Source organism: Phodopus roborovskii, unplaced genomic scaffold, assembly GCF_943737965.1.
Source record: "Phodopus roborovskii unplaced genomic scaffold, PHOROB, whole genome shotgun sequence".
NCBI classification, from domain to species: Eukaryota; Metazoa; Chordata; class Mammalia; order Rodentia; family Cricetidae; genus Phodopus; species Phodopus roborovskii.
In genome coordinates this window covers 8477800-8502201 of record NW_026126410.1, presented here as the reverse complement: position 1 = coordinate 8502201, position 24402 = coordinate 8477800, and the positions used below count along the sequence as shown (strand labels likewise).

The 24402-nt window shown below is 39.3% G+C and overlaps 1 protein-coding gene and 1 pseudogene across 1 annotated transcript; one reads left to right on the top strand and one right to left on the bottom strand.

The window, feature by feature from the left end:
* The first annotated feature begins 595 nt into the window (after positions 1 to 595).
* On the top strand, positions 596 to 1101 carry LOC127220807 (60S ribosomal protein L29). The gene has a single exon (XM_051182701.1). The coding sequence runs from the start codon at positions 628 to 630 to the stop codon at positions 1084 to 1086; it is 459 nt and encodes a 152-aa protein (XP_051038658.1). The 5' UTR covers positions 596 to 627; the 3' UTR covers positions 1087 to 1101.
* A 21456-nt stretch (positions 1102 to 22557) lies between these two features.
* On the bottom strand, positions 22558 to 23448 carry LOC127220562 (THO complex subunit 4-like; annotated as a pseudogene).
* Between the last annotated feature and the right edge of the window lie 954 nt (positions 23449 to 24402).

The following is a 24402-nucleotide window of genomic DNA, read 5'->3' as shown; positions in this document are numbered from 1 at the left end:
AAGATGCACACCGAACCCCAAATAGGCTGGAACAAAGAAAAAAGACCCCTTGACATATAATAATCAAAACACCTAGCATACAGAATGAAGAAAGAATATTAAGGCAGCAAAGGAAAAAGGACAGGTGACATATAAAGGCAGACCTATCAAAATTACACCTGACTTCTCCATGGAAACCCTCAAGGCCAGAAGGTCCTGGATAGATGTTCTAAAAGTATTAAGAGAACACGGATGCCAGCCTAGTCTACTATATCCAGCAAAACTCTCAATCACTATAGATGGAGAGAACAAGATATTTAATGACAAAACCAGATTTTCCCAATACATATCTACAAACCCAGCCCTACAGAAAGTATTGGAAGGAAAACTCAAACCCAAGGAAGATAACTACGCCCACAAAAATGTAGGCAACAGATAATCCAACTACACCAGAAACCAAGGGTGAAGCAGAACTAATATATTCACAATACCACTGCCATCAATAAACCTAAATCAAACAAGCATCAACAATCAATGGTCCTTACTCACCCTCAACATTAATGGTCTTAACTCACCTATAAAAAAGACACAGGCGCTCTTTCTCTTCCAATCCCAGGTGCTTTGGGTGCCGCCGGATACCGTTCAGACATGGCCAAGTCCAAGAACCACACCACACACAACCAGTCCCGGAAATGGCACAGAAATGGCATCAAGAAACCCCGATCGCAAAGATACGAATCTCTTAAGGGGGTTGATCCCAAGTTCCTGAGGAACATGCGCTTTGCCAAGAATCACAACAAGAAAGGCCTAAAGAAGATGCAGGCAAACAACGCCAAGGCAATGAGTGCACGCGCAGAGGCCATCAAGGCTCTTGTGAAGCCCAAGGTGGTAAAACCTAAAATGCCAAAGGGTCCTGGCTGCAAACTCAGCCGTATGGCTTTCATCGCTCACCCCAAGCTTGGGAAGAAGATTAGAAAGTATATGGCAAAGGGTCATAGGCTCTGCCAACCAAAGCCCAAGGTTCAAACCAAGGCAAAGGCCTCGGTTCCATCAAAGGTCCAGGCTGCAGCTCCAGCTCAGGCTCCCAAAGGTGCCAAGGCCCCGTAGAAATGGTTTCTGCCACTGTGAAGACAGATGGACTGGTGTGACACATCTACACACTATCTTCAGATGACCTGTGCCCTATGCTGTTTCTACAAATAAACTTGAGGCAAGATCTGTTAAAAAAAAAAAAAAAAAAAAAAAAAGACACAGGCTAAGGATTTCTGCATCATCTTAGAATCCCCCATCACAGCGCCCCGTACCACTTGGATGGATATATATATATGTAAAAAGTCACAGGCTAACAGAATGGATACAAAAACAGAATCCATCCTTCTGCTACATACAAGAAACACATCTAAGCTTCAAAGATAGACATTACCTCAGGGTAAAGGGTTGGGAAAAGATTTTCCAATCAAATGGAAATAAGGAGCAAGCAGGTGTAGCTGTCCTACTATCTAACAAGTTAGACTTCAAACCAAAATTAATCAAAAGAGATAAAGACTGTCATTTCGTATTCATCACAGGAGAAATCCATCAACACAAAGTCTCAGTTCTGAACATCTATGCCCCTAGTACAAAGGGACCCACGTTCGTAAAAGAAAAGCTACTAAAACTCAAAGCTCATATAAAACCACACATACTTATAGTGGGAGACTTCAAAACACCACTCTCAACACTAGACAGGACCACAAATCAGAAACTCAACAAAGAAACAAAAGAACTAACAGAAGTTATGTCTCAACTGGGGTTAACAGACACCTATAGAACATTCCATCAAAAGACAAAAGAACATACCTTCTCTGCTCCACATGGAACCTTCTCTAAAATTGACCACATACTAGGTGGCATAACAAACCTCAACAGATACAAGAGAATAGGAATAGTGCCCTGTAACTTATCAGACCACCATGCTTTAAAATTGGAATTCAACAACAACACAAATAGCAGAAAACCTGCAAACTCATGGAAACTGAGCAATGTGCAATTGCACCACCCCTAGGTCAAAAAAGAAGTAAAGAAAGAAATTAAGGATTTCTAATATTCAATGAGAATGAGGACACAACATACCTGAACTTATGGGACACCTTCAAAGCAGTGTTACGAGGGAAGTTCATTACACTAAGTGCCCATATGAAGAAAACAGAGGATAGTCACATAAGAGAAGTAGCAGCACAACTAAAAGCATTAGAACAGAGAGAAGAAAACTCACCCTGTAGGAGTAGATGCCAGGAAATAATCAACTTAGCTATCAGGGAAATGCAAATCAAAACAACTTTGAGATATCATCTTACTCCTGCCAGAATGACTAAAATTAGAAACACCAATGGTGACTCATGTTGGAGAGGATGTGGAGAAAGGGGAACACTCCTCCACTGCTGGTGGGAGTGCAAACTCGTACAGCCATTTTGGAGATCAGTATGGCAGTTCCTCAGGAAAATGGGAATTCACAGGCAAGTGGATGGCACTTGAAGAAACCATCCTGAATGAGATAACCCAGTCACAAAAAGAACAACACAGTATGTACTCACTCATATATGGATTTTAGACCTAGATTAAAGGATCACATCACCAGAGGAACTAGGATACAAGGTGTATTCTAAGAGATTCATATAAAGTCCCTCACAGAACTGGGAAGGGACAAGTCCCCCAGAGCTCAGGGGAAGGGGGGGAGGCAGCGAATGGAGAGAAAAGTAGGAGAAAATGAGGGGGAGGAAAGGAAAACATGTGCGACCATGAGCCTGGTTAGGAATAGTAGACAGGAAAGAGAGAGAGAGAGAGAACATAAAATAGGGAGCCAATATTGGTTTGAAGATAAAATTGAACACAAAGAAAGGTCTAGAGAACTACAAGACTGTTGCCAACTAACAATTTGAGCTTCCATGGAAAGGCTACTAAAAATGCCCTTTCCGGAGAGTGAGATCAACAACTAACTTCTCCATGGTTTCCTCAACTAATGCCTGTTGGAAACAGGAGCAAACACCCATACATAAACACTGAGTTGAAGTAGAACTCAGATGCAGAGGGAGAGGACAAGACCAGGCGGCAGAAACACATAGAGACAGCTTACCTGAACAAGGAGCTAACGGGCCACCAGACTGATAGCTGGGAAGCCAGCATGGGACTGACTCAGGCCCTGAATATGGGTCTCAGGGACCTGAGCAGTCTAAGGGACCTCAGACAGTGCAGGATGTATCCCTGGTGCACAAAAGACCTTGAGAACACATCCCCCATGGAGGGATAACTACCTTAACCTAGAGACAGGAGAGAAGCCCTAGTCCCTACTTCACATGACCTGTCAGATCTACATGACCCCTACTGGATGGCATTCCCCTACATATGGAATTGGGGGGGGATGGAAGGGGAGGGTGACTAGAGTACATCTGAGAGGGCAGAGAGGGTAAAAGGGAAGGAAGGTGGGAGGGAGGCAGGGAAGGAGAGGGAATTGGGATCAACATGTAAAATAATAAATTAAATTTAAAAAAAAATGGTTTGACTCCAAAATTTAAGTTCAAGGACAAATTACTGGGAAAAAGGATTTCTGTTTTTGTTTCTACAGAAAATGAAAAGCTGTGGATTCCTTCCAGTCTAATGGGGTTTGATCAAGCTAAACCACCTGAAACAGAGTACCATATGATTCTACATTCAAAGCAGCTGGACAAAGCAGCCTTACAGACTACAGCCAGGATTTCTGCCTCTTCTTAGAATACCCCCATGACAGTGCCCCTTACCAGCAGGAAGTAGTTTGGAAAGAATGACTCCCAAATTCCCAAATATTGTCTATAAATGTTTGTTTTCATTTAAATGGACTTTGTTGTATAAAATATATATAAAAAAGAAAAGTTATCTTTTAATTAATAATTTTTGAACCAATTATAGTAACTGTGCATTGGCTTTTATGATGAGAAGACATGATAGTAATAGTCGCAAAAAGTAAATTTACGTACTGAGATTAAAACCCTCAGAATGTTTTTGAAAGTAATGTGTTTGAATTAAAAACTGTCTAAATAGTTTTCCAGTTCAAAGAAGTAAGAGAAGGAAGTTGTCATAATTTTCTTAAAGAAGCTCACAGGGAAGAACAGATTGTCATGGCTGGGAACATAGCTCTCTGGTAAAGCACTTGTTTTGAAAGCTCAGATCCTCAGCACCTGAAAAGAACAACTAAAATGTAAAACAAAATTAAAACAAACAAACAAAAAATCTTATATCTATGAAAAATGAGCTTTTTGCTGAAGAATTGCTGGTTTTTTATATTGATCATTTGGGAACCTCCCATCAAGTCCCAATTTCTCTCATTTCACAGTCTTCCCATGTCCATTCAACTGCCCCCCCACAAGACCTCCCCACTCCAAGGGGAAGAAGAAGTCCATTTTCTGTTATCCTTATATTCACTAGAGCATGTCCAGTTTCTAGAGGCCAGGTCCCTAAGAGAGAATGAAGCTTTTTCACCCTGCACCCACACTGAGATCATCAACTGAGGAGAGCTGTATGATGGTCAGGGCCAGCTCTCCCACAACCACACCACAGCTTGTACCACAGTACTGTGGGTTGGTGAGTGGTGTGGCTAGTTCTCCCCTAAGGAGCCAGATAAAAGGCCATTTTTTTAACTGACGTTGGAAAATTCAACATTTTTACCCCTTAATAGTAAAACAAAATAGTTAAAAACATGTCTACATGAAAATTTGCACCCAACTGTTCTCTTTTAGCTGAACGTATAAATATAACTGTGGTACAGGCATATACTAGATCATTATGTAGCATTAAAAGAAATGAATTATCAAACTATGGTTAAAAAAAAGAAAACTTAAATTATATTATTAAGTGAAAGCGACCAACTCTACAAAGCCGTAAAGATTAAGATTTCAAACATATGACATTTAAGGAAACAGGCAGACCCTCAGAAATAGTAAAAGATCTGTGGTTTTCAAGGTCAGGGAAGAGAGAATGAATAGGCTAAGAAAGGATTTCAAAGCCTTTTTACAGTTCTATAGAGTGTCAAAAGTGTGAACAAATGTAGTTTTTGCAGATAAGCAAATCCACAAGATATGAAACTTAGAATTTCCCTACACATGACCCACAGACTTTGCATGATAATTGTGTGAGTATGTTAGTTTACCACTATTAATAAGCATGCCACTCTCATGGAGATGATCAACAGAGACCACGTGCATCTGTGGGGACAGGGCTACGTGGGAAGCCTTTCCACAGTCTAGTGATTGTGGATTTAAAACTATTGTAATATATTGTCTCCTTAGAAAAGCATAATATACCACTGTGTGGTTCCTTCATTCATCAGCAATTAAGTCTTTATTGTGCTTCAAATGGTAATGAGCTTGAATTTAGATGAACTTGGATTTATAATCTGGAAATATTAAATCAAATGATGCATTGTGATAGACTATGTTATAGAAAAACGTTTTGATATATAATATACTCTCTAAGGTCATAATTGCCAAGGTAAGATGTTATGTGATTGTCTTCAAAAGATCATTTATTTCTATTAAATCCCCTTGAAATTGTCTCTTTCCAAGACCTAAATATCACATTTAACACTTAAATGCAGAGTGTTTATCTTAAAGCATAGTTTAATGTTCAAACATAGCACAGTCACAGAGTGACTATGGGACATACAGGGAAAGGGGGAAAATGTCTATGGTCTGTATTAAAACACCTAGCATACCACTAGAGAACAGGAAATTCAGATATAAGTTATTTGCTTATAATCTGAATGGAATTATACTGTCCATAATCCATAGACAATTGATTTAACTTGTATTTCTGTTGTAAAAGCTATACACACAAATAACAGGAAGTTTCCCAATAATGTGAAATGTAACAGTCCATAACATCTTGTGACTGAAAATGGATTTCTGCTACTCAAATATCAGTGAAATGTTGAGACAAAAACAATGGAGAAAATGTCAGTAAATATTCATCTGAGCAAAAATGCTTATAGATGCAAAAGCCAGTCATTTCAGCAAACACCACTTACTTAAACGTGAAATACAATGTGATTGTGGGCAGTGCCTATAATTTGGTGCTCAAGTGCCATATAAGCCAAAGGCTGCGAGGTGTTCACAAGGCCAGCTATGTTGTAAACTCATCATTCATCATGAGAACAGCTGGAAAACAGCATCAGATCTGAACTCAAATCAGAGGCATCATGGGAAGAGAAAACTCCAGCCATGTCTCTTATCAGTTAAGCACATACAGTAAAATATAGGAATTATTTCCCTGTTTCTAAACCTAGTAGAGGAAAATTAAGGTGATTTAATAGTAGAGATAGCAGCTATAGTCACCCTCACCGATTTTCTGACTTTAATGGGGCTTTTTCCCTGGAAATATACAATTAAATTGAGTTTGTGAAGGTATATTTCGTATTCTAAAAAATGACAGATATTTATATATTAATAAGTAGGAATAAGATTGAGTAGAATAAAACCTTGACTATGGAGTGGAACCTTTAAACTAAATATATTTTTAGAGCCCAAATGTCACTAATCCCAGAACTTGGGAGTAAACGGGAAGCGACATCACACATGTAAAGACATTAATCTAAGTCACTATTTTTGAGGCTAGGAAAACAGACTGATTCCCTTTCCTACGAGTAGTCAGTTACTTCACTAAAGTCTAACAGTGACATCTTGTGGCTATAAATCATCTTCCATGTTCTACATTGTGAGTTTCCAGAAAACATGTAGCTATTCAATACTGGTGAATAAGATTATATTTAAAAACAATAAGCACATAAAGCCAATAAAAAAAGGTTATATTTGCATAACAATATAATTGTAAGTTGAAACTAATGAAGGTAGCTTTGTTTTTTTTCTCAAACTAACACTCAATCTAACTCAAAATTTAATACCTACAGAAAAAATATAACTAGAAAAGATTATTTTGTTTCTAATCATATTTAATATAATGAACACAGTATGCAATGCAAATACGCTGGTTGCCTTTTCTTACCAACTTGGTACATCCTACACAAAGCTGGCCTGTAGGCATTTTCTTAATTGATGATTTATTTTCGTGGTACACACATAATTGCAGATGATGCATCCCCTGGGCAGGGGAGTCCTGAATTGTATAAAAACACAGATTGAGCAAGCCAAGTTTCTGTAGATCATGGATGTTATCACAGCAGCAATAGAGATCTCATTTGAACAGCCAATATCTCCTCCAGCTCCATAACTCAGGTCTTACACATAGTTACAACAGTCTGTGCATGTCAAGCAGAAAACCACAGGTGTAATTCTGTTGTAAGTGAGATATGAACCCATAAGATTCATTAAAAAATCTCAAAGATAGAAGAGATATTTAGTTTGTCTGTGAATTTATGTATTTCTCAGGCTGGAATTAGGTGATATTTGTACATAGAAGTATTACTTATTTGATTTTAACTTTTTCTTTTAGGAAGTATTAATGAAAAAATATTTTTTAAAAAAATTTAAATTATATATAGAAGTAGTTGGGGACAACAAGGATCATGAAGCTTTACCTGTATGCACTTAGACACAACCTTAGTCTTCTGATACTGCTGTAATTAAAATAATATAAACTCTTCCAAACGTCTTCAACTGAATATAAGAATGTCTCTTCACCCTTTTACATCTTGAAATGTTTTCTTATTTCAATTATTGACTTGCTGCGGTTTTTTAAGATTTTTTATTTATTTGTTTGTTTATTATGCATACAGTATTCTCCATGAGCATAATCCTGCATGCCATAAGATGGCACCAGCTCTCATTATAGATGGTTAAGAGACAGCATGTTGGTTGCTAAGAATTGAAATAAGGAGTTCTGGAAGAGCAGCCAGTGCTTTTAACCTCTGCACCATCTCTCCAGCTTCTAACTCTATTCTAAACTAACTCAACACCTTGATGGTGTCAGAAGCGGAGGGAGGGTGGTGAATGCAATATAGGAGGAGATAAGTAATTATACGTAGTTTCCATGAAGAAATTACTACTTGGAAGAGACTATTTTATTCTACTTACCTGTTTTTCCTTTAAAAATAAAAAAGCTGGACCTTGTAGATACTCTCCCCATTTACAGGTGAGGGAACTCCTACAGATAGTTTCCACTAAAGTTGCTAGGATTCAATCTATGTGGATTTCTAAAGATTTTTTGTTTGGTTGGTTGGTTTGGTTTGGTTTGGTTTGGTTTGGTTTGGTTTGGTTTGGTTTGGTTGAAGAACAGAGGGAAAAGATTTTGAAATCTCTATGCAACTGAGAGTCACCAGCCAATACTCAAGCAGTCAACATCCAAAAGCTTTTCCAATTCCCTTTGTAACTCATTAACCCTGCCTTTCTTGAAGTTGTATTGTCCTCTTAACCACCATGTTCCTGCTGATCAGAAAATAGACCACCAGAGTAGTAGAGAGGGGACACTGGAATGCCCAACTGTTGCTGGAGATTCTTGTCTGGCTATGTCCCACTGGCTCAGCCCCAAATGAACACACAGAGACATTCTAATAATTATTAAACTGCTGGTCAATGGCTAGGGCTTCTTATTGGCTAACTCTGTCTTAATTTTTTTTTTTTTTGTCATTCTTCTCTCTTCTCCTTTTCTTTATTTTTTTATTTTATTTATTTTTTATTTTACATGTCGATGCCAGTTCCCTCTCCCTCCTTCCCTCTTACCCTCTTTGCCCTCTCACATGCACCCTGACCACCCTCCCCTCCCATCCTCTCACCCCAATTCCATATTCAGGGCTCTGTCTTAATTATTATCCCATTTCTATTAATCTATGTATTTCTACATGGCCTTATCTTACCAGAGAATGTCTGGCATGACCTATCCTCCCCATCTCTACAAGGTGTCTCTTCAAAGTCTCTCTCTGCCTACCTTTCCCAGAACTCTCCTCATCTCCTAGTCCTGCCTATCTTCCTGCCTCTATTGGCCAAACAGTGTTTTATTTATCAGCCAGTAATAGAAAAATATATACAGAAGGACATCATCCAACGTTGTGCTGTCCACTACAGGTGACCAAAGACCCATTGTCTCTGACCAGCTGGCATGGCACATTGGGTCATCTAGGCCCTTTGGTGCTTGGCTATTTCAGTGTCTCTAGAGCACCAAAGCAGGGGGGAGTGGCAGAGGAGTCATAGAGATGTTGACTAGAGTTGAGAGGACTTGGCACAGTGTCATTTGGCTCCCAGATATTATTTGATATATAAAAATAGCATGCAAGACTATAATCCTCAATATGGTGAACCTCAGGAAAAACCACCTACCATACTTAATTCCATACACAAATGATAAAAATGTGAGCATCACAGTTTACTTGAAGGAACCACCAACAAACAACAATTGGAGGATGTTATTCAAATCTTTCATGACTATCAAAGGTAGCCTTCATGGAAGAAATTTCCAGGTCAGTTCTAACTTAATTTCTCCACTTCCTTTGTCTGACTTGTGTAGTTTCTTCAGGATTAGGGATTTACCTTCAATTTCTGGTAGGAAACCAACTGAAATGGCATTTGTGTTTATCATTAGAGGAGTCTCTTGGTCCCTCCTGATGAATAATTCAAAGGAAAGCCTCCTTGAGTAGTACTACTTTTTGTTTGTGTCTTTACTGTTTTTGTTTTGTTAGATAGCATATGGTTCTTGAGGGGAGCATTTCCTACAGTGTGGTATAACTTTACTTAAACTCATGCATGGGTAACTGTGTGAGTATGGGCATATGTGTTTGTGTACTATGTGTATACAAATATATGTGATTGTAAGTAGGCTTATAAAGCAATGTTCCCCTATGTCTTCTTCAAATAGTTTTACTATTATGTGTCTTTCTGTCCTCCCTCTGTATTGCCTTCCCTCTCCAGCTATACACATGATTTTTATCCAGATTTAATCTAATGCAGAATGCTTTTCAGTTGACATAGTACATAATACTAAATATTTTAAAGCAAGTGTGTAAATCTAATCTCTTAAGAATTTTTGTCTCCTCGTTCATTTACTGGTTGCTAATAATAGGCCACTTCAAGGTGGGAATAATCACTTACAAGCATTGATTTAACAACTATTACTATTAGGAATTGTGTAATATCTAGCATGTATTAATGAATTGGAAATTGTGACAAAAAACAACAAAGACTGTTATGAGTAAAAAAAAAAAGAATTTTTGTCTCTATGTGATTAAGTATTATAAACATATTAATCCTTATTATTTGCATAGGATTTTTCAATAGTTCACTGGTTAGGAAAAACATTGTCTTTAATTTCAGCATTAATGTAGTGGGAAAGATTTTTGCTGTGCACTTGGCATGAAAATACACTTTATTTGACTTCAGGCCTTCCACAAATGAATGTGAACAATTGCTTTAAGGATTTTCTTCTGCTTTTTATTTTTCTTATTATTGGTATCATCAGTATGCCTCACTAAAATAATAAAATATAAAGTTTGCTTTATCTGAATATTCATAAAAAATAAGTTCAAAAAACAAAAATACTTTAAAAATTTACAAATTAAACAAGCTAGTGTGTCTATCTTATAGAAACTGAAGAAGTTGGGATAAATTTTAAACAGAACATAACATCAAAAATAAAATGTGTAATCTTCCCAAAGTTTTTAGGCAAAATAATGCTGAATTTAGCATTTAAATAATAGGATTAAATAGTCTCAGACAGTTTGGAAATGCATACATTTTAATTTTTAAGCTCTATAAAATGTACACATTTTATAGAGCAGACAATTAGTTCTAAAGGCATTTTGTGCTATGGACACATATTAGTAATTACTAATTATAATACCTAAAATTGTTAAACTTTTTTCTCTTTTGTGATTTATTTTTTCTTTAAAAAAAGTATTTTTCATTTAATATATTAACCCCAATTCCCACCATTTTCCTTCTCCTGCCCCACAACTCTTCCCTACCTACACAACTACCCCTCACTCCCCAATCCCTATGCAATCCACTCCTCATTGGGAGCTAAAGCCTTCCTTGGGATGTTAACAAAAGTCTGGCATACTGAGTTGAGGCAGAACCAAGCCCCTCCCCACTGTATCAAAGCTGAGCAAGGCATCCCACCATAAGAAATAGGCTCCAAAATGCCACTTCATGCACCAGAGAGATCCTTGTCCCACTGCCAGACCACCTAACCCCGCAACAGATCAAGCCATGTGACTGTCACTCACATGCAAAAGCCTAGTTTGGTCCCATGCAGGTTCTCGGCTGTAAGTCCATAGTTAGTGAGCTCCATTGTAAAGATAGGGGAGCAATAATATGAGTTAAGGGTGAAGACCATGTTGGTGAAAGTCTCAGAAAGAGCTGACCTGAGCAAGTGGGAGCTCATTGACTCAAGACTGACAGCTGAGGAACCTGCATAAGACAAAACTAGGTGGCCTATCTCTGTGGGTCCACTCTGAGTTCCTACGGGCAAGATCCTTTACCCCCAAATCCGGGCCTCTGCCAAAGAAAGAGGCCTCAGCTGGAGAGTTCCAGTTTCCACTGAGATCCCACTATCCTGAAAAATCTTCTCAAGTTCCAGCTCAGCCCTTGTCCTCTTCTGCCAGACTCACACAGGTGAGTCTGGGCCCAATCGGGGCTGCCTGTCCCCTACAACCACTTTTCCCCCCGCCCCCAGCCGAACACCATGGGTTGGCCCATGATCCTGTTGCTCCTGTCTCTTGTCCCCATCGAGAGCACCCTTGGAGCTCTGATACACCCCCACCCATCCACACCACCAGCCTACCCCCCCTACCCTGAGCCCTACCCACGGTCCTGCCCCTCTGGTTTAGCACTGGGACAGAGGGTGGAGCCAACAGTCTACCCTTCTTCAGAGACTTCTCGGAGCAACTCTGAACAAAGAAGACCTGACTATCAACGCGGAACAACCCATAATTTCCAGGTGCTTGGTCTCTGACCCCACCTCCAGTCCTCTGTGGAGTAACGGGCCCCTCCCAGAGATTCGCCTATCTCTGCAGGTCCAGTCTGAGTTCCTGCTGGCATCTTCTACTGGATCATCATCCTTGACCCCATCCCTGGATCCCTGTCTGCAGAGAAACCTCCTAGAGAGCTTGGACCACACAGAGCTACAGATATTGAATCTCAAACCCACATAAGCCCATTGGGGAAGTACCATAGAGAAAGGGAGAGAACCCACCAACAAGTACTGGAAGAAGCTATGGGAAGAAGGCAATACAAGAAAACACCTAACAAAAGACAGACAAGCATGACACCACCAGAATCTAGGGAATCTACACCAACTAGACTGGAACACAACAACAAAGCAGAGGAAGCAGAAGGGTACAACTTAAAAATCACCATCATAAAAATGATAGAGGCCCTCAAAGAAGACGTGAGAAAATCCCTTAAAGAAATGGAGGAAAAAACAAACAAAAAAGTGGAAGAAATGAAAAATTTCTTAAGGAAAGTACATAAAGCCAAGAAAAAACAATTAACCAGGTGAAGGAAACAGTTCAAGACTTGAAAACTGAAATAGAGAAAATAAAGGCAACACAAACTGAAGGAATGCTGGAAATAGAAAAGCTGGGCAAAAAAAAAAAAAAAACGGCAACTACGGACACAAGCATAACCAATAGAATTCAAGAGATGGAAGAGAGAATCTCAGGTGCAGAAGATAAACTAGAAGAAATAGATTCATCGACCAAAGAAAATCATAAATCCAACAAATCCTTAACACAAACCATCCAGGAAATGTGGGAAACCATGTGAAGGCCAAACCTAAGAAGAATAGGCATAGAGGAAGGTGAGGAAGCCCAGCTTAAAGGTGCCGAAAACATATTCAACAAAATCATTGAGGAAAACTTTCCAAATATGAAGAAGGACATGCCCATGAAAGTACAAGAAGCATACCGAACACCAAATAGGCTGGACCAAAGAAAAAAGACCCCTCGACATATAATAATCAAACACCTAGCATACAGAATGAAAAAAGAATATTAAGAGCAGCGAAGGAAAAAGGACAGGTAACATATAAAGGCAGACCGATCAAAATTACACCTGACTCATGTCTGTCACCATGCACAAAACTCAAGTCCAAATGGATCAAAGACCTCAACATCAATTAAGCCACATTGAACCTCTTAGAAGAGAAAGTAGGAGGTACCCTTGAACAAATTGGTATAGGAGACCGCTTCTTGAACATAACTCCAGGGGCACAGACACTGAAAGAAACAATTAATAAAGGGGACCTCTTCAAAATTAGAAGCTCTGTAAGGCAAAGGACACAGTCTCCAAGACCAAACGGTAGCCCACAGACTGGGAAAAGATTTTCACCAATCCTATATCCGACAAAGGGCTGATCTCCAAAACACACAAAGAACTCAAGAAACTAGTCAACAAAACACCAAATAACCCTTTTCAAAAATGGGGTACAGAACTGAAGAAAGAATTCTCAATAGAGGGAATCAAAAAGGCTGAAAGACACTTAAGAAAATGCTCCACATCCTTAGCTATCAGGGAAATGCAAATCAAAACAACTTTGAGATACCATCTTACCCCTGCCAGAATGGCTAAAATTAGAAACACCAGTGATGACTTATGTTGGAGAGGATGTGGAGAAAGTGGAACACTCCTCCACTGCTGGTTGGAGTGCAAACTCATACAGCCATTTTGGAGATCAGTATGGCAGTTCCTCAGGAAAATGGGAATTAGTTTACCACAGGACCCGGCAATTCCCCTCTTAGGCATACACCCAAAGGATTCATATCCATGCAACAAAGACATCTGTTCAACTATGTTCATAGCAGCATTATTTGTAATAGCAAGAACCTGGAAGCAACCTAGATGCCCCTCAATTGAAGAATGGTTAATGAAGATGTGGCACATCTACACAATGGAATAACACTCTGCAGAAAAAAATAATGGCATCTTGAAATTCCAGGCAAGTGGATGTCACTTGAAGAAACCATCCTGAATGAGGTAACCCAGTCACAAAAAGAGGGACACAGTATGTACTAACTCATATATGGATTTTAGACCTAGATCAAAGGATCACCAGCCTATAATTCTCATCACCAGAGGAACTAGGATACAAGGTGTATTCTAAGAGATTCATATAAAGTCCCTCACAGAACTGGGAAGGGACAAGTCCCCCAGAGCTCAGGGGAAGTGGGGGGCCAGAGAATGGAGAGAGATGTTGGCGAAAACGAGGGGGAGGAAAGGAAAACATGTGCAACCAGGAAGATTGGGCCTGGTTAGGAATAGAAGACAGGAAAGAGGGAGAGAGGGACAGAGACAGAGAGAGAGAACATAAAAGAGGGAGCCAATATTGGTTTGAAGATAAAATTGAACACAAGGAAAGGTCAAGAGAACTACAAGACTGCTCCCAACTTACAATTTGAGCTTCCGTGGAAAGGCTATCATAAATGCCCTTCCCGGAGAGTAAGATCAACAACTAACTTCTCCATGGAGCCCTCAACTAATGCCTGTTGGAAACAGGATCAAGACCGAGCGGCAGAAGCACATAGAGACAGCTGACCTGAACAAGGAGGAGCTAACGAGCCACCAGACTGATAGCTGGGAAGCCAGCATGGGACTGACTCAGGCCCTCCTGAATAAGGGTCTCAGCCAGAAGGACTGAGCAGTCTAAGGGACCTCAGACAGTGGAGCCAGGATGTATCCCTGGTGCACTATAGGACTTTGCGAACATATCCCCCATGGAGGGATAACTGCCTTAATCTAGAGACAGGAGAGAAGCCCTAGTCCCTACTTCACAGGACCTGTCAGATCTACATGACCCCTACTGGATGGCATTCCCCTCCATATGGAATTGGGGTGAGGGATGGGAGGGAAGGGTATTTAGAGTTTATCTGAGAGGGCAGAGAGGGTAAAATGGAGGGAAAAGGGGAGGGAGGGGGGAGGAGGAACTGGGATCGACATGTAAAATAATAAATTAAATTTTAAAAAAAAAAATGGTTTGACTCCAAAATTTAAGTTGAAGGACAACTTACTGGGGAAAAGGATTTCTATTTTTGTTTCCACAGAAAATGAAAAGATGTGGATTCCTTCCAGCCTAATGTGGTTTGATCAAGCCAGACTGCCTGAAACAGAGTACAACCTGATCCTACATTCAAAACAGCTGGACAAAGCAGCCTTACCGACTACAGCCAGGATTTCTGAATCTTCTTCGAATCCCCCATAACATCGCCCCTCACCAGCAGGAAGTAGTTTGGAAAGAAGGACGCCCAAATTCCCAAATATTGTGTAGAAATGTTTGTTTTCATTTAATTGGAGTTTGTTATATAAAATTTTAAAAAAGACAAAACTAGGCCTCCAGAATGTGGGTGTCAGTTGGGTGGCTTGGGCAGTCTATGGGGCCACTAGCAGTAGAACTGCTATTTATCCCTAGTGCATGAACTGGCTTTTTGGAGCCCATTCCCAATGGAGGGATACCTTGCCCAGCCTAGATACATGGGGGAGGGGACTTGGACCTGCCCCAAATGATATGGCAGACTTTGATGACTCCCATGGGAGATCTCACCCTCTTTGAGGAGTAGATGAGGAGTGGGGTAAGGAGACCTGGGGGTGTGTGATGGAAGCGAGAGGGAAGTGGGATTGGTATATAAAATAAGATTATTTTAAAAATAAAAAAGGAAATAAATAAGGAGAGATAAATAAAAGGAAAAGGAAAATCCCTCACAACCATATGCAGCCAAGTGGGTTTTAGTTAATTTCAGATATACTCAAAGTCACAGTAACTGAAACCAGAGGTCAATGGTTAGGTTTGACTGGCTGGCCAGCAAGCTGAGATGGTACTATCTTTCCCTGTCCAAAAATAGGAGTTACAGTTTCAGATTGCTGTGCCTAGCTTCTACATGTGTTCTAGGAATGAGAATTTAGATTCTCATGGTTCAGTGAGCCATTCCTAGCTCATAATCATAAGCCTTTAAGATGTTGTTGACATGAGCCCTAGAATTGGGAGATTCAATTGGGCTTACAGAAGTCCTTCAGTCACTATTCACTTCTACCTAAAGTTGTGCAAAACAAAAGTTGAATTGGTGAAATTTTGGGTAAATATGTATAATATTTGGCACTTATGATTAAAACACTCATTATATCTGAAATTAAATTTAACTGAGTATATTTCATTTACTAACTCTGGAAACCCTACTTCAAATTCATATATACAGAAACTTCCAGGAATAAGACTGCTCTGTGCCAACCACACTAAAAGTCATTTCTTAATTATGCAACCAGGACATTTTGGGTCTAATCATTCATTCATTGCCTGACAGTCTCCATTATGCTAATGCTGCCTAATCTTGGATTTCATATGTTCCCTGCCATAATACCATGTGGACTGCCCAAGAATATCTTGAACCACAGGACACAGTCTATGCCCTTGGCCTTTTGTGTGTTCCCTTTGCTTGTTTTGAGCCATGTCATGTCTGGAACAGTTTTTATTTCTGCTTTGCTAAACCATTCAGTTGCTTGTGAAGCAAGCCCACTAATTTGAACAAATTATTCTGATTTTCCCAAAGCACTTTCATCTATTAAGTTACATGTTTGAAAAAAATCATAGCTCAAAAATAACTGAATAATCTGATATTTTTTAAAATACTATATTGTGGTATAATAAGGATTAGGATAAACAAATAGGCCAAATAGATGTTTATTCAGGAAGAAATAACTTACAACCTAGACAGACGAACACCAGCAAGTTCCACCGGATGCTCTCCTCTCCATGTTTCCCTAGCAAGAGAGCATTCCCCAGCTCCTGCTACAATCTAGTTTCACAGGTCACTTCCACCTCTGGCTCCACCCCCAATGGGCATGGTCAGTGCCAAAGAAGGAGACTACTACAATTCCCCTTTTAGTCTAAAGAAAAGATTTAGGCTTGATACAGAACGATATACAAAACAGTGAATAACAACTGTGCAATATGAAAAGGAAAGTCAAGAACAAAATGACCTACATATCTAATCCTAGGGTGAAGGCATAATGGAGTTTACAATAGAGTTGTCCTAAGCTGGAAAACTTAAGTCTAGTATCTAATATATCTAACTAGGAAGAGAGCATAATAGTTGTGATAGTTTAATCTTCAACCTCATCAAGACCTGAGAAGGAAAGTAACAATACTAGGGTACACAGGAAGTGTGGATGGGCAACTTCCAAAAGGTGCAGCAAGGACAGAAACTGCAAGCTGCCTGGACAGTCACCCTAGTTCTCACAGCAACATTGGTACACCCAGTTTTGGCTAAGGAGAAGAGTACTTGACAGACCACAACAACAGCAGGGAGATAGAAAAGCTGTCTTACTTGGCAAGGTTCATCAGTCTTCTATATTTGTCTCCTGCAAGCACATAGGACTGCATGTCCAAATCAGTGGTCAAAGTGTGGGCAGTTGTTTGCCCAAGAGGCCATTAGCTGAGATTAGAACAGACTCCAGCAAGAGCAACAACAGTGTTGAACATATTTTTGGGAAAGTGCATGGTGCTGTCAGGAGCAACAGTGTCTCGTGTCAACAGAGCACTAGTATTAAAACATTTAAATGCCATGTTCTGCATGTCTATGAAGTGATTGAAGATTAAGCATCTATGGCTGACTAATCTCATAGGTAAAGGAAACATGAGTGAAGATAATCTGTAATACTCAGGAACTTAGCTAAAAAACTAATGGAAACTTCCCTGAGTAAAGCAGGGACAAATACCTAAATATATATATATATATATATATATATATATATATATATATATATGTAAATCCCTAAAATAGAACTAGAGTAGAGATGTCTAGACAAGAGGTAGAACTATAAAGGGCAGCATGATAAATATCCCAAATTGTATCAATATACAAAATGTCTGGACACAAGCAAAAGTATACATACATACAATATGGTAAGAATAATGTGCATACAACATCATAAGTGGAAAGATTTCACACAATATGACAAAATATAATATACCATTCTTCGGGAAAGGGAATATAAATTTAATTTTACATAGCTTACCACAAATAAGAATATATAACAATGCAAGCTGTTTAATACTATTATTAGCTCACTCTTACTAAATAATTCACAAGATAGGCTATATCCCATCTAAACCATACCTTTCCCAACCATACCCTATTTCTGTCCAAAAGATAAACCTGAGTTTAAGCATCACCTTCCATACCCAACCCTAAGTAACTAAAACCAACACAAAGAAGATGACTATTATCCCTAAATTCCGAGGGTAGGGAAAGGGGACATCGTTATCTCAAGATTACTTCCTGCTGAAATGGGATGATGATTGTGCCATGGGATCTTGTAGGAAGAAAATTTTTAGCAACCAAATTTCTCAACATAACTGGCTGTGACATATGTAGCTAGACACTGTGTGGCAGAAAATACTTAACTGTAGTTCTATTTGAAACTCTGGCCAGGATGGAATAAGAAGGTGCACCATTGCAGCTAGCTAGTCATGAGTTGTCTCCAGCAAAACAGTCTCAAACCGGTTTTAGGGTGATGTTTGTAGTCCAGATGCATCAGGTTGAATCAAGTGGAAATGATGACATGGGGCTCAATCTTCTTTCCAGAGAGTTCAAAGATTGATGTTAGGAATTGTTATTATTCCTTGTAGAAAACTTAAACATCAATATTAAAATAAAATTTTCAAGTTTTAAGGTATGCATTAGGGAAAGGCAACAATAAGCATGAAAATGTATATGAAAAAATAAGGATTTCAGAGAGAAAGTTGCATTTAAGTGAATGAGTCCCCAGATTTTGTTTTCTTCTGCCTTACACCAATTGGCTTCTTGATTTAAGGCAGAAACTGTGAATTTAATCTTAATGACATGCTTGAATTTAAAGAAGGAAAGCCAAATACAAGTCTAAAGCCAGCATTGGTTTACAAGAATTGGGACTGCAGGAATACTAGATAGTAAAGAGAAATATATTTCTGTATAGAAATAGTTTACTAGAATTAAATATTTTTACCATATATCAGATTCCTCTTCATTAAGTGATTGTTTCTGGAGAGCTGTCTTCTCTTCTGTAGGTACCTACATGTTCATTGTCTTTTGGCTGTTTGAAGATAGGTTTTCTCTGTTTTCCTGTAAGAACAAGAACAGAACACTTCCCCTACCTTTGAGAGGTCTCATGGGATCTAATTTGTTGAATGACTTGTCATTTCTCTTCATTAAGATGTTTCTCTTGTTCAACTGGGATCTTGATTAACTTAGATGGTATCCATAGTTTTTCTTCTCCTGTAGATACAAATGTGAATATCCTACCCCAACATAACACATATCCTGCTTTCCATTCTGAGGTCAGTACATCCTTGAAGTACACTGGCTGATTTAGTTCAGAAGTTTTTTCTATTGCCCAGTGTCTTTCTGTAGCTGTTTTTCCATTTTCATCAGCATTAAGAAAGTTTAATGTTAATACAGCATTATGTAATCTGTGTTTGGGTGTCTTGGTTCCTCCTGCCTGTTTATGGAGCATTTCTTTTAAAGTATGATTGGATCTCTCAACTACTGCTTGTCCTGTAGGATTGTGTGGTATACCAGTTATGTGCTTTATGTTATAGTACTCAAAAAAACTGTTTCAATTTGCTGGAGACATATTCTGGAGCATTGTCAGTTTTTATTTGTGCAGGTATGCCCATAATGGCCATTACCTCTAATAGGTGTGTGATAACAGAATCAGACTTTTCAGAGCTCAGAGCAGTGGCCCACTGAAACCCTGAAAATGTATCTATAGTGTGATAAACACATTTTACTTTTCCAAATTCTGCAAAATGAAACACATCCATTTGCCATATTTCATTCCTATTTATACCTTTAGGGTTACTGCCTTTTGGTAAAGGAGTTTGGTTAAAGAATGACCAAGTAGGACATTTCCTTACTATTTCCTAAGCTTGTTGCCAAGTGACAGAAACATCCTTTTTTAAACTTTTGCTGTTCACGTAGTATTTCTTATGAAACTCTGAGGCTTCTAGCACACTTCCTATCAATAATCAATCAATTTCATCATTGTCTTGTGCTAGAAGACCTGGCAGACCCGTATGGGATCTGATATGTGTTATGTATATATATAGGATGAATCCTCTTTCTGATAGTATCTTGTAATTGTATAAACAATGAAGTTAATTCTGTATTTTATTGTTAGGAATAAATTCTGCTGTCTCAATGTGTAAGACGACTCTCTCTGCATAGTGAGAGTCAGTACCTATATTGAGGGGTTCTATAAAATGCATACAATTCTGCCTTTTGTACAGAATTGTAAGGGCTTTGAACCACTTTGCTAATTTTTCCTGACATATCCTGCCCTACCTGATTTGTTTGCATCAGTGTAGAATGTATGAACTCCAGAGGAAGGTGTTTTTCTTACAATGTGTGGAAGGATCCAAATCGTTTTCTTTATGAATTTGATTCTTTCACTTTTGGGATAATTGTTGCTAATCATTCCCAAAAAAATACTGCATGCTCTTTGCCAATATTCATTATATTTCCATAGGAAGAAATTTCCTCATTAGCTAAAGGTACTATAATTTCTGCTGGGTCCCTTCCTGTTAGCTGACGAAGTCTTAATTTACCTTTTATAATCAAGTCAGAGATCTTTTCTATATATGTTTTTAGTCTTTTATTCTGTTTATGTGGTAGGAATATCCATTCTAATGTGATATCTTCTCTCTGCATCAAAATCTCTGAAGGATATTCTCTAGATGGTAATATAAACAGAATACAGTCTAGGTTTGGATCCACATGGTCCACATGTGCTTCTAGTATCCACTTTTCTACCCATTCTAATTCCTTTTCAGCTTCAGCTGATAGTATGCATGGACTATTCAAGTCCTTGTCTCCTTTTAGGGCCATTTTCAAGTTTTTCAAATCATGCCCTTCTACTACAATAATGGTTTGCATTTGAGAAATCTCTCCTAGTAATTTTTGAAGATCATTAAGAGTCTGGTAGCAATCTCTCCTTATCTGTACATTTTGTGGCCTAATTTTCTGTAGACATATTTTATAGAATCTCCTTTTTGTATTTTTTCAGATGCAATTTGTAATCCCCAGCGAGGTAAAACTTCCATTACTTTCTCAAACATTTTTGCTGATATTTCTCCTTTGGAGTCAGCTAACAATATATCATCCATATAATGATAGATTATGGATTGCGGAAACAGTTTATGAATTATTTCTAGTGTTTTTTGTAGAAAATATTGGCACAGGGTGGGCCTATTTAGCATTCCCTCTGGCAAAACCTTCCAGTGATATCTCTTCACTGGTTGAGAATTATTGTAATTAGGTACCATGAAGGCAAATTTCTCTTTATGTTGTTCTTATAAAGGTATAGTGAAGAAGTAATCCTTTAAATCAATAACTATAATAAGCCATTCTTTAGGTATCAAAGAATGTAAGGTCATTCCAGGCTGTAGAGAGCCCATTGGCTGAATAACTTTATTGATGGCTCTCAGGTCTGTAAGAATTCTCCATTTACCAAATTTCTTTTTGATAACAAATACAGGAGAATTCCAAGGGCTGGTTGATTCCTCAATATGTCCAGTATTTAGCTGTTCCTGAACCAGGCTTTCCAATGCTTCTAACTTCTCAGAGGTCATAGGCCATTACTTTACCCAGACTGGTTCCTCTGTTAGCAATTTTAATGGTTGGGCTTTCGGTTCCTCTGTTTGTTCAGTACTTGTATTCTGTTTTTGTACAGCCTGGACATTTGGTGTCTATCTTGTATAGTACTTTATAATATTTTTACCACAATCATGAGGTCGTTTATAGTTCCTATCTAATACTGGAGAAATGTTAATCTGTGTATTCAATTGCTGTAATAGATCACAACCCCATAAATTTATCCCTACATCTGCCACATATGGTCTCAACCTTCCTCTGTGTCCTTCTGGTCCTATACATTCAATCCATCTCATACTCTGTTTTACCTGAGACAGGGTTCCAGTCTCTAAGAATTGAACATTTACCTCATGCAGGGGCCATCTTCGAGGCCAATATTAATTAGTTATGATAGTTATGTCAGCCCTGTGTCAAGTATCCTGTCAAAGAGTCTGTTATTCATCTTAACTATCAATCTAGGCCTTTGACTGTTTATAGAGATTTGCCAAAATATACGTTTTTTATTTCCTTCTGTCATGTTTGATTCAACTTCCATCCCTAATTTGTCATTGTATGAGTTTTTACAATAGGCACAGAATTTTCTAATTGTCCTGTGGGAGATTGTCCTCCACTGTGACTGGGAATGTTCAGACCACCTGTGATGTGGGGAGCCTTCGAGAGAACCTCCAAGGAGTTTCCTGATGGTAAAGGGTTTCCTTGCTTGTCTCTGGTTGATCTACACTCATTTGTCCAGTGTCTGCCTTTGCCACACCTTCTACATAACTCAGAAGCCTGAGGTCTTCTGTTTGATTCATTCCTGGAATTGTTATTTCTTTCTCTTTTTTTTCACACAATTCTAGTTTATTATGGTAAAGGTGAAAATACCACCTTCTCCACAACCAGTAAAATTTATCCCAAAAATAACTCGGTACAAAACAGGTCTGTTTCAGAATTTAAAAAAAAAAAAAAGAAAGAAAGAAAGAAAGAAAAAAGAAAAAAAAAGAAAGCCTTTTAGATCCTATTCTCAAACAGGAAAAAAAAGAGAAACGAAAAACAAATCCAGCATTTTCTCCACAGTCCAGTTGCCAACCCTCCCTCCAGGGATCGTGGACAAGGCTTCTGGGTCCTGTGACTTGTGTGGATTTGCTTGGCTGTTTAACTGGTGTCCACCCTTGCATTATATGCATCCAGCTGCGCATCCAACTCCTCCTAAGAAAGCTGCTGCTGCTTTGAGTTTCTGCCGGTACCTCTACCTCTTCCACAGCTGCCTCCACGGTTCCCTCTCTAGGTGCCACCACCACCAAACTTCCAGAGCCATGGTTTCTTGTCCTGCGACCTCTGTTTATGCTCTGTGCAGGTCTTCTTTGCATATCGATTTTTGATGTGACGAGCTGGATGTTCATGGGACGGCCATCCAAGGGGACACTGTTGTACTGTTTCATGGACTTCAGGGCATCTGCCTTGCGTTCAAAGTGCACATCTGCTGTCCCTAAACTTCGTCCAGAGCGGTCGTAGTGCACAGATACCTTCTTCAGCGTTCCAAACTCAGCGAAGAGCTCCTGAATATCAGTATCTGACACCCTGAAGTCAAGGTTTGACATCAGCAGCTAGCTTTCCTCCGTCTCCACCCGGCCCCGGAAGCACGAACAGATCGTGGTGCCACTTGTCTGGAAGCTGCTTCGGCCTGCTGTATGGTGCCAGCCAGTTCCTGCTGCCGCCTACAACACCGCGAGAGATGGCAGGCCGGTTCTTCAGAGGCCCGCCACCTATAGGTTCACCCACGCGGCTACAGCCTGCATGGCACCGCCGCGGCCGCCCTGGGAGCCGGCCCTGCCAAGGCCCTAGCCTCAGCCAGGGCCGCCTTGCTGGCTCCAGTTCAGCTTAATGATGTCTTTCAGGGACATGTCCATTTTGTCCGCCATAGCAGGCACGGAATCCAGCCTTGGCTGGAATTGTTATTTCTAGAGATGCTTCGCCTACAATTTCTTTTTAGATGTCCTCTCTTATCACAGTTATAACATCTGACATTTTGATATCTTTTAAACCATTTGGAGATGGCTTCTCCTTCCCAAGCTTTTATTTCAACATAGTTAAGACCTCTGTTATCTTGATATCTTCTCAGACCTTTAGATATAGCTTCTCCTACCCATGCTTCAGTGTTCTTACCATTATACTCAATGTAGGCTATATATAGGACCCATTCATTCAAAGGTGCTGATCGAATTTTTAAAGGCCAAAGCATTGAGGATTTACATTCTCATAAGCTAAAGATTCTATGAGTATTCACCTAGAATCTATGTCTGCTACCTCCAATTGTACTGCCCTAGATAATCTTTCTAGAAACACACTAAAGTGTTCTCTAGGTCCTTGCCTTACCTTGGTATAGGATTCTATCCTCTCCCCTAATTCATGGACCTTATCCCAAGCATAGAGACAAGATATGTTCATCATAGGCAGCTTGGATTTCTGGGTCAGCATAAAGACCCTCACCAATAATTTTATCTTGGGGAGCTTTATAACCTGTATTTAAGCCCTGAAGTTCAAGAGTTTTTGCTTCCTCTTTCCATAAAGCCCTCCATTCTTATTGAGAGGAGTTTTCAAGGACAGCTGATATTAATTGATCCCAATCCTTAGGGGTTACCTTGTTATTCCTTGCCCATGATTCTAATAATTGCTTCACATATGGTGAGTGCATGCCATAAGAGACTACTGCTTCCTTTATACCTTTTAAATCTTTCATACGTATTGGTTCCCACTGATATGCAATGACACCTTTTGGGTGTTTTTTCGTTGCTGGTTTTTCATTAATAGATACATGGAAAGCTCCCCTGATCCTAAATGGTATGGAAAATTTTAAGTCTTTTTCTTGCCCTGTT

What these genes read in the sequence shown, in the direction of transcription:
- LOC127220807 (XM_051182701.1), top strand. Translation starts at nt 628, where the DNA reads ATGGCCAAGTCCAAGAACCACACCACACACAACCAGTCCCGGAAATGG.